The 15,520-nt window shown below is 40.5% G+C and overlaps 1 protein-coding gene across 1 annotated transcript in view; it reads right to left on the bottom strand.

The window, feature by feature from the left end:
* Positions 1 to 290: 290 nt before the first annotated feature.
* Positions 291 to 15,520, bottom strand: part of LOC124776773 (transmembrane protein 18) — a 48,635-nt gene continuing 33,405 nt past the window's right edge. Inside the window, exons 4-5 of the mRNA XM_047251910.1 lie at positions 3,920 to 4,013; positions 291 to 1,059 (exon numbers count right to left, since the gene is read on the bottom strand). Of these exons, the coding sequence (XP_047107866.1) occupies positions 937 to 1,059; positions 3,920 to 4,013 (217 nt within the window). The 3' untranslated portion in view covers positions 291 to 936. The remainder of the gene's footprint in view (positions 1,060 to 3,919; positions 4,014 to 15,520) is intronic.

Genomic DNA, 15,520 nt, shown 5'->3' with positions numbered 1-15,520 from the left:
CTAAGATGAGATGGACCCACCTGTTACGAAGGCAAGAGGAGACTCGCTTTACTTTTTTCTATCTTAAAATGTGGAATTCCATCTCTGCTAGCTGGTCATTCTATCTCCTCAGAATTTACAACAAATCACTTATCTAGGATCTACATCACAGATTTTACCAGAACTAATATAAACATCACTACTGCACGATTCACTGTACAAATCTCTTGGATAATAAGGACCTGGGACAGGTAAAACTATAGGAGGGAGCTTGGATGGTTTACTTGTTATATCAAAGAAAAAATGCACGCTATTTCTGAAGGTAGTTATAATTAATTAATTCATTCATCTCTGAGTTATGAAACAGACATCTGTTACAACACACATCCATTCACAGTTCCGTTATTGCAGCCTCAAGTGCTCATCTTTATCTAAACACAAAATTATGTTAAGCTCAAACACTATCAAAACAATCTGTACAGCTGTACATATCAGACTTGGTACTTCTAATGGAAGCCTCAGAGTATGTACACTGGTTGTGTGTGTCACATGAAGTGCTGAGAAGCATTATATAAAATGTGATGTAATATAAATAACTCTTACCAGATCTATGTCTCATACTTTTTTCAGGCACCATGCAGTATCACAGTTAGCTTAATGGTGAATCTAGCTAACTGCTGACTTGAGATGTTTCAGAAATTTCAAGCCAAATTAAAATCTACAGAGAATCATTATCATATTTCTCAGCAATTCAAGGTTATTAGACTGTACATTAACCAGTAAGAAATCAATGATATTAAGTACAATGATATGGTACCATTCACACTGCAACCTCCAAAGAGAGTTCACCACAAATTATGCCACATTAGTTACAGTAACCAGTCATTCAGTATGTAACATTTATATAGGACTCTGACTAGTTCATGCTTTAAAATGTACTTAGTAATAGGGACGGGTTCAGTCTTCCTTCAGAGCTTTGTGTGCCCCATTCCTTTGTTCCTTCGAAGCTCGAATCTCTCTCCGCAGCTGCGCAGTTTTTAGTTTTGTCATCAACTGGCTAGATTGGTACAACCAGTGTGCCTGTAACCATAATTATTTTTATAACAGAGATGCAGTTTTCTGTGAATCTTCTGAGCAGACAGTAGAGCAAAACATTATAAATTATACATATGAAGAGGGTAAGAGGATTCTTTTAAATAGCTATTGAGGCACTATTAACGACAAATGTATTAGGATAATAATAGAGCACAGATTTCATGGCTAGTGTTTACTTCAATTAAGACTTCTGGGATGAGAGGCCATGGTCAATATATAAATTTATACCCTGACTTTGGTCTCCAACTGTGGGTGAAATCTTTAGATGTAAAATGGCAACTGCACAAAGGGCTTGAGAGGCACTAAATTTATAGGGATGCATAGAGGGCACCACCATTTGTCATGTGATGCTAAATGTGTGATTATCATTGGCTAGGATCACTATTCACAATTAAAAGTAACCTGTCATCAATCTGTTGGTGCAAAATCAATGTCCATACTTATTTAAGTTAACTCCCTCTTTTTTTCTATTAAAATTATTATGGCAGTTGTTAATCTCTATGGCCCCTCTATACTTTACACACACACACACACACACACACACACACACACACACACGATAATGTGTTGTCTCTGTTAAAAGTTAGGCTCTCTAAATTTCATACTGCGAAAGGAAAGTTTCTACTCACCATACAGCGTAGATGCTGAATCACAGATAGGCACAACGAAAGGACTCTCACAATTAAAGCTTTCGGCCATTAAGGCCTTCATCAACAACCCCCCCCCCCCCCCCACACACACACACGCACACGCACACACACACACACACACACACACACACACACAACTGCAATCTCAGGCAACTGAAACCACACTGCAAGCAGCATCATCACCAGTGCATGATGGAAGTGGTGACTGGGTGGGGGCGGGGGTGGGTGGGGGGGGGGGGGGGGGGGGAAGGAAGCTGGGGAGGGATAGTATGGTGAGGGTGGCAGAAAGTGAAGTGTTGCAGGCTAGACAGATGGCAGGGGAGATGTGGGGAGGGGAAGTAGCGGAAAAGGAGAAAAGCCGTTATTCCACCACCAAACCCAGTCTTTTTGTTTCTCTCCTTTCCCGCTAGTTCCCCCCCCCCCCCCCCCCCACTTCTCCCCTGCCATCTGTCTAGCCTGCAGCACTTCACTGTCCACCACCCCCACCATAGTATCCCTCCTGCTCCCCACCCCAGGCTCCTCCTCACTCCCACCCAGTCACCACTCCCATCATGCACTGGTGTTGTTTCAGTTGCCTGAGTCTGCAGTCGTGTGTGAGAGTTGCTTTTGCGTGTGTGTGTGTGTGTGTGTGTGTGTGTGTGTGTGTGTGTGTGTGTGTGTGTGTGTTGTCTATTATCGACAAAGGCCTTAATGGCCGAAAGCTTTAATTGTGAGAGTCATTTTGTTGTGCCTATCTGCGACTCAGCACCTCCACTATATGGTGAGTAGCAACTTTCCTTCTCATAATAAAGTATTATTTTGTTACGGCCGATACGTCAGTTTGTTCTAGGTGGCAGTTTGTTTTGTGTTTGACTAATTGGGTGTTGCTCTTTCTTTTACTGGTTTCAGTGTACATTTGCACTCAGAACTATATGGAATTTTATACACCCGAAGTGTCTGGGCACCATACATCTTTTGCCATTCTTAAGTGTTCTTTCCTTGCCTTGATAGGTTTAAAGATTGTATCAAACCATACTTGGCCAACAATTTTATGATGTAATCTTGTTAATTTCATTCTTAGACATTGGCCACATCATGTGCAGTTTTACAAGTGAACCAACAGATTCAGTGTGGCTGACACTGGCACAACGACAAAGACATGCACAAGGGTTGCATTTTATTATTTTACAGACAAAATTTACATCTGTGTTATGTAGCTTGACAATGCTGAAGGGGCAAAATTAGCTAACAGTGTAAAATCATGAAATCAAGTATTTATTTCAAAACTAAAAATGGCCTATGCAAGACAATGACTTCCCTGAAGGAATGTCTAAATAAAGCTACTATATTGGTCAGAAAAGTATCCGTTACATATGAAATACCTTTGTTCACAGAAACCATCATAAATAAGGTCACAATATCAAAGCTGACACAAATATAACTCGGGCTCATATTCACACCTTTCAGTTTTTTTAATTATATGCACTGAGTTTTCAATATAACTGTCAGTTCTACCAACATAAGGTTGTAGCAATGGGGCTATCTCTGGTTTCTGTACTTTTGTAAGCCATACAGTCTAAGCAGATACACTTCTGCCTTCCAGGTTTGTTTCATACTGCCCAAAGAAAAAGGAAATGCCATTATTAATTGATTGGAAATGCTCAGAACTTTGGTTGTAGATCTTAGATCTTACCAAAGCTTTCTGTAAGTAGTTGGATCCAAAAGAGCCATCATCTTACGGTAATCTTTTACTCTTGACTCCAACAGTGGCATTACCTTTGTCAGTGGTAAGAAAAATGATGATGATATCTGTGTTGATGTTCCTCAGCACATTTCTTTTCATTTGTGACAAATTACTGTTTCAAGGGAAATAGTTTTATACACTGACAATGACCTCACAGCCCACAAGCTGTAACTGAAGAAATATGTGATAAATAGTTTTTTTGAGTTTCTGGTTATTGACTGTAAAAGTTCACGCTTAATCAAATACTACAGTTCTGATTGACCCCACTTCAACCAATATTCTTTCAGTGATTGTTAGGTGAGTACCTTTTGTACATTAATGCTACTGAATATAAGTTAAACTATTATAAGTAAGCAACAACAGTTATTTATATCAGTTAAGAAACATAAGTGAATCATATATGCCACAATTTATGGAACACTTACTGGTTTTTAAGTAATGACAGACTGTTACATATGCCAACTGTACTTACCACCATTATCATGCAGTTTAGAAGAATTGGTACTGAAAATACCAGTGAGATGAACATTCCCTGACTGTCAAAATACTGTTGTCTTGAAAATAAGCTGAAAATAGAAAGAGAAATTTCTTATTCTCCACATTATCAAAGACTTTATATGGCCCACAGCTTTACATAAACAGTACTGAATTTTAAGTCCTAAATCAGTTTCATAACTACTTTTTTGATAATTTAATTTTTAAATACTGTGGCAAAGATAACTTCTAGTTTGACCACGTCCAGTCAGCAGACACACTTCACCTTATAAAAGGTCTGAATTTTATGAACTTTTAATACATTGTATGTAGGTGGTCTGTAGTGTAGAATTGAATTTTTGATCCCAAGAACCTTGTGATAACTTGCAGAGATCCAAAAAAACTGCACAATTTTAGCAGTTTTTGCTCTATAGATCTTTCCACTTGCATCCTATGACACTTAAATAAGTGTCCCTAATGGTCAAAGCTTAAAATCCAGAACCAGCACCCCCCCTCCCCCCAATGGGATGCTGATTTCCTATAGCTACACAAAAATAACATAAAAGCGTATATTTTCACGGTATGTACTTCTGTCTACATTTCACAACTGCAAGACACCACCCTCTCCTAATATATACTGGTCACTTCCTACTAGTAAATGTATATTTTAAACATCAAAGAAGAAACATTTAACGGAACAGAGAATCACACAAAAAAATTAACACCTTGACCTCTTTGGTCCATATGGTAAGTCAAACTGGGTATCATCCCCATCCCCCTCAGTGACAGTGTCATCACTTAAGAGTTTCTCCACTGTCGTAACTCATCAACATCATTATCTTTCGTGCCTGGCATAATGACTTCTCTCGCAGCCTGTATAGCGACAACAATGTTTGCCAATGACAAAGTGCTGGAGTCCTGCTTTTTTGAAGCTGCAATCCTCTGTGCTATCCCTTTTATAAATTTGCAGTACGTGATTTTTTTATGGGAGACGCTGAAGCTGCATTTTTAATTGTTGGTAGTGTCCAGCCCCAAAATTATTGAATCTCTTCTTTACACAGCCATGTCTATAATTGTAGGCACATACAAAAGGTATTGTACTGGGCAGTGTCTTGAGCAAGGGGCAGTCTCACAAGGTGGAATATGGGTTTTGCCACAGATCATGACTCTGTCAGTGGCAAAGATAGTTCAGTGTACCACTGTACATGTCTCCATCATACAATGTCACAAGAAAGCTCCTGCTTCAATAGTTTGGTATGGTGTTGCATTTGGTTGTTTGAAAGGGTTTTCCTCATGAAGGTACTGACTTTCTTCTTGTCTTGTGCAAAGGGGACTGAAGTAGTGTCACCTCTGCTTTCTGCAAGAAAGGAAACAATATCCTGTGGATTGAATATGCATGATGTTGATGTTGACAAATGCAGAACACTCTTCTGGAAATATATTTTATTTTCAGAAGAGGCTGATGTTGTCAGCAATACCAGGATATTTTTGCCTTTACCTGCGATGGTAACACTATCACAGTCATCAGCCTTTGATATAGTGAGGTTCATTATCATCACATCAGTCTTCTGGCTTCTGCCATTTCAGTCATCAGCACTGAAATAGTTTCTTTTATTGGTGGTGTTTGATAAAAAGATTTCTTGTGGATCGTAATAGCTGTTTTTGTGAAGAAGACTAATTTTGTGGATAAGTGCAATATAGTCTGGTACTTTGGTAATGGATGTCTTTAGGACACCCATCGAAAACTACTACGGCATTACATCCAAAGTATTTTTGGACATAATCTACACTGATCTTGCATACTGACTCAAACATCGCTGGCGTATTTGTACTCCACACAGCTTCATGTAGAAAATATCCACTGTCAATTACAGCACAATTTCTCATCCAGAGGTCCACTTTTTCTTGTATCAGAGTGAATGCTGCGGACAACATTGACTTTGTGCCCTTGCAGAGACTATCCTCAGTGAAGATGCATTGGAACAGGAGCAAGCTAAAATCTGAACAATTCTCTCAGGTTGAAAATGCATCGGAACAGGAGCAAGCTAAAATCTGAACAATTCTCTCAGGTTATCATCAGATTGCTTACCAATGCAAACTCACTGGAAGAGAAGTGCGAAAGACTGGCCGGAGTTGCCAAAGAATCAATTGTAACTTTTTTGTTTGCAATTTTCAGGGCATACAAAACTAATGCTAGGATAACAACTTGACTCTTTTATTTGCATTTACACCTTTTATTTTTCTCAAACCGTTTTCTTCATGCAGTTACAATGACAATAATTCGAGCTAAAGAACAGTTCACATCTTCATGAGCAACTGTTTCTATACTAAGTAATATTAGTTCCTTAGTCTCAAGGAACACTGACTGTTCAGAGTGCACTGGTTATACAGGAAGGTCTCATATCTAGATGATGTTCAGATGTTGCTTAACACACTTCAGTTTGTTTATGAAAGTGCTAGAGGCATAGCATACTCAAAGTACACTGAGACAATACACTATCCATTATACAGTACAATGGGACAGTCGTCCATAAATCTGTGTCCTCATCCTTACGACTTCCTCTATGGTCGTGCCTTCTCGATCAAAATTTTCCAGTACAGTGAACAGTGAAGCAGCGTTCAGCCATGAAATTGTGAAAATCCTGAATATTGATTTTGCCTTTTAGACTGATCATGTCCTTGTAGAGCACATGTGCACTCTTTAACATAGTTCAGACGATCTTCTGCTTGAGAGTAGGGAATAATTTCTGTGAAATACTTGACGTGCAGGTTCCAATTTCACATCCATTACACTTTAATGATTTAGTATCCCAGGGTCATTCGGATTCCCTGCCTACCCCAAGTCCTGATAGAAAGAATATGTCTGAGATATCTGGGCTCCAGGTGACAGCTGTGGTATACAACCACTGCGGCAAATACATGAGGTGGCACTGCCCTCTGAAGAGTGTTTACCTGTATATCTCAGCCCAGCAATTGTGGTCAGTCTCTTGTCAGTCACTAAAGCCTTACGTATGTGCCACTAAATAGCATAGTTTTTCGACCTTATATGATTAACGTTTTGTGAATTGGACTTTCCCCTGGATTGTAGCGTATGCTCAAATGACTTGACTATGCTCTATACTTGTGTTATTTATTATTCAAATCATGATCTCTACTGTCAGTCCTACTGGTACCACCTGTTTCATTCTCTCAGTCTCCTTGTTGCCGCATGTGCGAATAATCATACTGTGTTTCTACCTTGAAGAGTAGGACAGTAAAAGTGATGTATTTCATTAGGGTACACATGCTGAAGTACTGAATCCATAGTGTAGCAGTAGGACCAAAATACTATGTGAAGATGTAACACTGTCAACAATAGCTCAGGCAGTGATGGAGGGTGGTGGCAGGAGGATCAAGGGTAACAACCGCTTAGAATCTTCCAAGATCATCAAACCACCTGGCCACTTAAATTGAGTGGTAAGAGAGGTTGATATATGTTGCCTGCATGATGCATGTACCACCCTACTTTTAAGAACATTGTAAAATTAAAGTTATGATGATGAAAGGTGCATGTTTTGCAGGATGTTTTTAATGATTTCAGAAATTTTCCATTTTTTTTTTTGAAGCTCTCTATTTTGGTAAGTATCTAGCATAGCAAGATGTTTAATCAGTGCAAATTTTAGCAAATCTAATGCTCTAAAAGAAAGGTATAAATGATTTTTGTCATAGAAAGCAAGGAAAAAATTCACAGAGAAAAAACTGATGTCACAGTTTTTCGGTTTCTCTCAAGTTAGAACATGGTTCTTGATCACCTAAATACAACATACTAAAAGCTCAGAAAATCAGTACCTTTTGTAAAGGGCCCCCTCCCCCTTTTGGAGTACCTGCCAGCTGGACTAAAGTAATTGATGGCCAAAATTTATATTTCTTTATTCTGAGTCAACACAAGAAAAGATACAAGTAGGATATGTGTTTAAACATCATATGTGGCCAGGAATATCAACATGACTTGGGCATCCAGTCAAGAAACACAATGGTGGAATTGTATGCAGGTCAAATCTGCATTTGATTCAATTCTTTCAGTCAAACAGTAATATTACAGTTACAAATGCAAAAGACTTTCTACAAAAATAAATTTAAATAATTCTCAACCAGCATGGTGTGGATAATGACTCAGTAGCCAAATGTTATTGAGTGCATCTGATGTGTGTTCAAAGTAGAACTTGAAGTTTTCTAATAATGAGACAGAGAGAGGAACAGAAATAATGAGCCAGCCAAGGATTAAGTACATAAATATAACCTCACAGTCACATTTACTGAATTAATGTAAGAATAAGATATTTTGTGTCAACATTGTGTAGTTTACAATAACCGTGAGGCTCTCAATCACTAGTAGTTCAGACTGAAACACCATCAAGAGCATGCTCAAAGCACTCACTAAGGCTGTCTAGACACGCAGCTACTCAAAAGGGACAAATCATTGAGTGGTTACTGACTGCAAGGCAATACAGTTTCACACACAGCACGACTCTGACGGGATGGAAGAACACAAGGTAACACTTGTTATTCCCCTCAAGAATCTTTTTTTTACACTTGGTACAATGAGTGAACGTTAAAGTAAGTTATAGTATTTATTACTATTACAAGTGTGTAAAAAAACAAATATGACTTGTGGTTCAGTCATTTCTCCAGAAAAATGTAAGCTGCAGAAAATTTGAAGCAGTGAAGAGCTGGAACATGAATTATCAGCGTTCTGTAATATGACTACACTTAGCTACAGTGCTGCTGGTGGATCTTCTGACTTGTATGGTCATGGCCCATTAAACTTTCCTGTTCCTAATGTTTCATCCAAAGCTGCACTGGATATATTCAGAGGTTAGAAATGAATATGTTTCATGGACCACAACCATACAGCCCAGAAGATTCACCAGCAACTAAGATTATCAGTCATGAAAGCCTTCATTGTATAGCTACAATGATTTAATACAGTTCATTTTTTCCAGGTGTAATACAGTGTAGTACAAATGTGAGTCTATTTACTGCAGAGGAATTAACTTTAATCACTTTGAGGTAAGAAAGTGTTGATTTACACACAGCAAATGAATGCAACTTTCATGTTCCACACTGTTCTGAACTGTGTTGGTGCACTGAGTGACAAGCATGCCCGAGTTGAAAAATTGGTGCACAACAGTTCAGCTTACTTCAGTTACAAATCATATCACTCAATTGTGTAAATGGCCTGTTGCAAAGCTAATGTATTATTTACTATGATAAACTGATTATGCTGGATGGTATACTGACAAAATAATTATTAACACTTCATCGATCAAACACTGGATAAAAATTAGGCCTTCATATTAATACACTCCTGGAAATTGAAATAAGAACACCGTGAATTCATTGTCCCAGGAAGGGGAAACTTTATTGACACATTCCTGGGGTCAGATACATCACATGATCACACTGACAGAACCACAGGCACATAGACACAGGCAACAGAGCATGCACAATGTCGGCACTAGTACAGTGTATATCCACCTTTCGCAGCAATGCAGGCTGCTATTCTCCCATGGAGACGATCGTAGAGATGCTGGATGTAGTCCTGTGGAACGGCTTGCCATGCCATTTCCACCTGGCGCCTCAGTTGGACCAGCGTTCGTGCTGGACGTGCAGACCGCGTGAGACGACGCTTCATCCAGTCCCAAACATGCTCAATAGGGGACAGATCCGGAGATCTTGCTGGCCAGGGTAGTTGACTTACACCTTCTAGAGCACGTTGGGTGGCACGGGATACATGCGGACGTGCATTGTCCTGTTGGAACAGCAAGTTCCCTTGCCGGTGTAGGAATGGTAGAACGATGGGTTCGATGACGGTTTGGATGTACCGTGCACTATTCAGTGTCCCCTCGACGATCACCAGTGGTGTACGGCAAGTGTAGGAGATCGCTCCCCACACCATGATGCCGGGTGTTGGCCCTGTGTGCCTCGGTCGTATGCAGTCCTGATTGTGGCGCTCACCTGCACGGCGCCAAACACGCATACGACCATCATTGGCACTAAGGCAGAAGCGACTCTCATCGCTGAAGACGACACGTCTCCATTCGTCCCTCCATTCACGCCTGTCGCGACACCACTGGAGGCGGGCTGCACGATGTTGGGGCGTGAGCGGAAGACGGCCTAACGGTGTGCGGGACCGTAGCCCAGCTTCATGGAGACGGTTGCGAATGGTCCTCGCCGATACCCCAGGAGCAACAGTGTCCCTAATTTGCTGGGAAGTGGCGGTGCGGTCCCCTACGGCACTGCGTAGGATCCTACAGTCTTGGCGTGCATCCATGCGTCGCTGCGGTCCGGTCCCAGGTCGACGGGCACGTGCACCTTCCGCCGACCACTGGCGACAACATCAATGTACTGTGGAGACCTCACGCCCCACGTGTTGAGCAATTCGGCGGTACGTCCACCCGACCTCCCGCATGCCCACTATACGCCCTCGCTCAAAGTCCGTCAACTGCACATACGGTTCACGTCCACGCTGTCGCGGCATGCTACCAGTGTTAAAGACTGCGATGGAGCTCCGTATGCCACGGAAAACTGGCTGACACTGACGGCGGCGGTGCACAAATGCTGCGCAGCTAGCGCCATTCGACGGCCAACACCGCGGTTCCTGGTGTGTCCGCTGTGCCGTGCGTGTGATCATTGCTTGTACAGCCCTCTCGCAGTGTCCGGAGCAAGTATGGTGGGTCTGACACACCGGTGTCAATGTGTTCTTTTTTCCATTTCCAGGAGTGTATCTGGTGAGAATAATATACCTTTTCTGTATTATTCTCTAGTATATGAAGCATCCTACTTGTCAAGCGATTAATGATATATTCTCCAAATAATTTTTGATGCAAGTTATGCAGAAAAATAAAAACAGCTGAAAGTGCATTTAGAATGGCATCGAAGTAGTTCATCTTCATGAAAATGCACCATATTTCTTGGAACATTTTCTTCAGAAAATGTAGGCTGCATTACCAGCTAGAAGAGAGAGAGAGAGAGGAAAGTGCTGTCTCTACATCATTCAAATCTTTCTGAGTGTACAGCCAAATAATTTTACTAAATACTGAAAATGCTGAAATACTAAAAAAAACTGATTTTTCAGGCGTGTTGCAGCAGCTTTCTCCAGGGCACAGATTCTTCACCTGAGGAAGGCCATTACAGCATGGCCAAAAAGTCAGAAATTTTAGTATTTTAAGTGCTTTGTAAGATGACATGGCAGTACACCTCAGATTTTCATGAGACTGACAACGGCATAGCAGCATATATATTTATATGCTGTGTCTATGTTCAAATGTAGATAGCTAGTCGTGCAGTATGCATTTTCCTTTGCTGTGTACACATTTTGGTAGCTTTCTTTTGGGGTCTCTTCTGCTTAGATAGTGTACCTTGATAGAAAAGTGGTCTCCTGAGTGAATTCAGTGTCCATTTCCCACTCAATATCTGCAAGAGAATGTGAACTTAAGGAAACGTCTGTAGCCTGTGACTGAGATAAAATGCATTCCATCACTCCTGTTCTGACAAAAGATGACTTCTGATACAAAGTGACTCTTAAAAACTTGACCACTGGAGTACATTTTGTTGGGACACCAAAGCATAAAGTGCACATTAAAATCCTTAACAACTAAGACTTGCTGTTGGAGATGTCTATTTAGTCTTTGGAGATGTCTATTTAGTCCTAAGAGAATGTCTTTAGCAATCTACCATCAGATGGTAAATACGAGGTCTGTTCCAAGGATTCCGGAACTTTGGCCACAAAATTTTTCTACCTTTGCCTTTTACTTACTGTGCATGGTCTCCTTCGAAATACTCCCCTCCACAACTGATACACCACTCCCAATGCCACTTCCACTTCTGGAAGCAGTCTTGGTATATCTCTTGCTGGATTGCACTAAGTGCCATATGGGAATTTTCTTTTATCTCATCTACCATTGCAAATCTTTGTCTCTTATTGGGATTTTCAATTTCGAAAATAAAAGAAAGTCTGCAGGGACCAGGTCTGGAGAATACAGAGGATGAGGTAGCACAGAGATTTTGTTTTTTATGCTATAGTCACGCACCAACACGAATGAATGTATGGGTGTGTGTTGTGATGCAAGAGCCAATAATTGTCTCACCATGTTTCAGGCCATTTCCTTCTCACATTTTCTTGCAGGCATTACAACACATCCTGATAGTACCATTGATTAACAATTTATCACTGCGGCATGAATTCATGATGAACTAATCCTTCAGAGTCAAAGAAAACTATCACCATGGCTCTGACATTTGATCTGACCAGATGAGCTTTTTTTTTGTCTTGGAGGTCCTTTCCCAACCCATTGTATAGACTGAACCTTGGTATCATCATAATAATTGCACACCTATGTCTCATCACCAGTTATGATTCTCTTAAGGAACATCTCATTCTCATTTGCAAGTTCCAAAAGCTCTTCGCAGACTGTGAGGTGAACATCTTTCTGATTTTGGTTCATGAGCCATGGGATGAACTTGTCGGCAACACAATGCATTCCAAGATGCTGTGTCAGGATTTCATGACATGATCCAACTAAAATAATACATTCTTCTGCAATTTCTGGGACAGTAGTCTTCGACTGGCTAGCAGAATTTCGTTGACGTTACTCACATAAGCATCATCGGTAGATGTCGAAGGGTGTCCTGTACGAGAGCCAGTTTTAATTGCCGTCTGGCCCTTTTTAAACAGTGTAATCCATTTGTAACATTGAGTATGTATTAAGCACTCATCACCGCAGGCTTCCTGCATCATTTGGTGTGTCTCGGTAAAGGTTTTCTTGAGTTTCATGCAAAATTTAATACACACGCATTGCTCCTCTAACACTGCCATCTCGAAATTCACAAACTGTGTGACATAACGTTCTACTCAATACAGCACTGAACAATAACTAACAGATGTACAGCAGTGAAACCTCTGGCAGTTACACATTAAACAAGGCATGTGCAGTGCCATCAAACGCATTTCTCTCCACACCGCTGGCACAAAACTATGGTACCTCGTACACTCTGCATATGGCAATTTCCATACAGCATGTGGATAGTAACAGTAACTGCTTGCAAGTTGGCAGAGAGTGGGACAGGCAAGATGTTTTATATACCGTCACTAAATAAGGCTACACCCCCTTTATCTATGTTAGCAGTAAGGTCAAACTTGCTGTGAAGGACATAACCTCCTATAGCACAAGGACATAAGATATTTATTTTCAAGTGTGTGCCTTGCAGAGGCAGACACAGTAGCTATTTCTGTGCAGGTAGTTTGAGCTCCTACATGGAAGTTATGAAATCTTTCAAATTCCACTTAATTATGAGAGCCACCAAAATAGTCAGGGTACCCATTACCCCGTTTTATTTCTGTCATGGTGATGGGCAGAAGATAATAGCAGAAATAGCAGTAAGAATTCTTATTTAACTGTTATGATATCAATGTCTACAACATTGCTTCCATCATCTGACAGTAGAACTGCTTAGTGATTCAATGGTTTTATTGTGATTTTATTTTAAGCATTGGTCAGATTTTTGCTGAAGTTTTCTCTTTACTTCTTGTACTTGCTTGGGAGAATTTGCTGAACTGTGCAGTGGCTTTGGAGCAATTGAAGGATCAGGGGCAGTTTTCATTTTACCAGTACTGCTACAATTATTTGTATCCATGTCAAACTTAGATTTTTGAGCTTGTGCTGAGGAACTGCTTTCAGCAACAAGTCTTTATGACTTCTTGCAAAAGGGGTGACACATGCTGACAGGCAGTTGCATTGCCTTGAAGGCTTTCTTATCCTCATCATAGGGGATTCTCATCTGCTCCATTTACTGAATTTCTCTCTCTGTATAAATATGCCAGTCTCCACAAATACATTTCTCAGTTTTGCTGCCAGATTATACTGCATTAAGTCTTGCAATATTTCATCAAAGCAAATGTTTAACACGCTCAGGTAGTTACTGGTACAAGATGCAGCTGTGGTAAGACACAACTGGGGCCCTGCTCCAAAGGCTAATTATCTGAGTAATTTATGGAAATGTAGACAATTACTTTGCTTTATGTGACTTTGATCCATACATGCTTCACACAGCGTTACCTCCTTGACAGTCCAAAATTTTGGCATTTAAAGCACCTCATAGGATTTGGTATACACAGATTCTATATCTATATCTAAATCTATATCTACATCTACATATATACTCTGCAATTCATTGTGAAGCGCATGGCACAGTCTACATCGTACTGTATCAGTATTAGGGTTTCTTCTCGTTCCATTCACGTATGGAGCATGGGAAGAACGACTGCTAGAATGCCTCTGTGAATGCTGTAATTATTCTAATTTTATCCTCACAAGCCCTACGTGTGTTATATGTCAGGTGTTGTAGTATGTTTCTAGAGTCATCGTTTAAAGCTGGTTCTTGAAACTTTGTGAGTAGACTTTCTTGGGACTGTTTACGTCCATCTCCAAGAATTTGCCAATTAAGTTTCTTCGATACCTCTGTGACACTTTGCCACAGGTTAAACAAACCTGTGACCATACATGCTGTCCTTCTCTGTATATGTTCCAATTTACCCTGTTAGTCCTATTTGGTATGGGTTCAACACACTTGAGCAATATTCTAGAACCAGTCGGATGAGTGATTTTTAAGCAGTTTCCTTTGCAGACTAATTGTACAATTCCAGTATTCTACCAATACACCGAAGTCTAGCACCTGCTCTACCCCCAACTAAGCCCATGTGATCATTCCATTTCATTTACCTACAAAGTGTTACAAATTGACTGATTACAGCTGTGACTCACTGATATTATAGTCATCGGATAATATGTTTTTCCTGTTTGTAAGTGCACAATTTTACATTTTTGAACATTGAAAGCAAGTTGCCAATCTTTGCACCACATTGGAATCTTGTAAAGATCTACAAATGACATGACACAACTTCAGAGAATTTAATGGTCTCATATCGGTATGATTTTATGCATACAGACTGAAGTGACAGGTATAAATTTGGACACAGGCCGAGAATTGAACCTGGGTCTTCTGCTTACTAGGCAGGTGCATTAGCCAGTAAACCACCTTGGCAAAGCGGTTCAACAGCTGCACGGATTACCCTGGTACGCCTCCCTCTTCAACCCAAATTCTCACTGCCACCCCAGTCTACTTTAAATTCCCTCTTAGACATGAACAGAATTGCCAAGGCTCTCCACGTTCTGGAATACCATCTCAGCATTGATCATAAATAGAGGATCATGCCTGAAATCCAGGTGTAGGCACTTATACATAATATCATATCTGTATGAGACCACTAAAGTCTCTGAGGTTGTGTCATTTCATCTGTTTAAGTACTTACCACTGGATTTCAGGCTGGATCCCCCATTTATGTTCGATCTGAGGTGCTATTCCAGAAGACTAAGGCCTTGGCAATTATGTTCATGTGTAAGGGGGATTTTAAAGTAGACTGGAGTGGCAGTGAGAATTTGGGTTGAGGAGGGAGGCATGCCAGGGCAATAGTGACAATGTAAGGGGGAAAATAAGCTGAAGATTTGAACTGAAGTTTGTGTTGGGGAGGGCACTTGAGTTAAGTATTCATGCAGCAATG

The sequence above is a fragment of the Schistocerca piceifrons genome, chromosome 2 (assembly GCF_021461385.2).
Source record: "Schistocerca piceifrons isolate TAMUIC-IGC-003096 chromosome 2, iqSchPice1.1, whole genome shotgun sequence".
Classification (NCBI taxonomy): domain Eukaryota; kingdom Metazoa; phylum Arthropoda; class Insecta; order Orthoptera; family Acrididae; genus Schistocerca; species Schistocerca piceifrons.
Note: the sequence above shows the minus strand (reverse complement) of the source record. Positions and strands in the feature narration are given on the sequence as shown.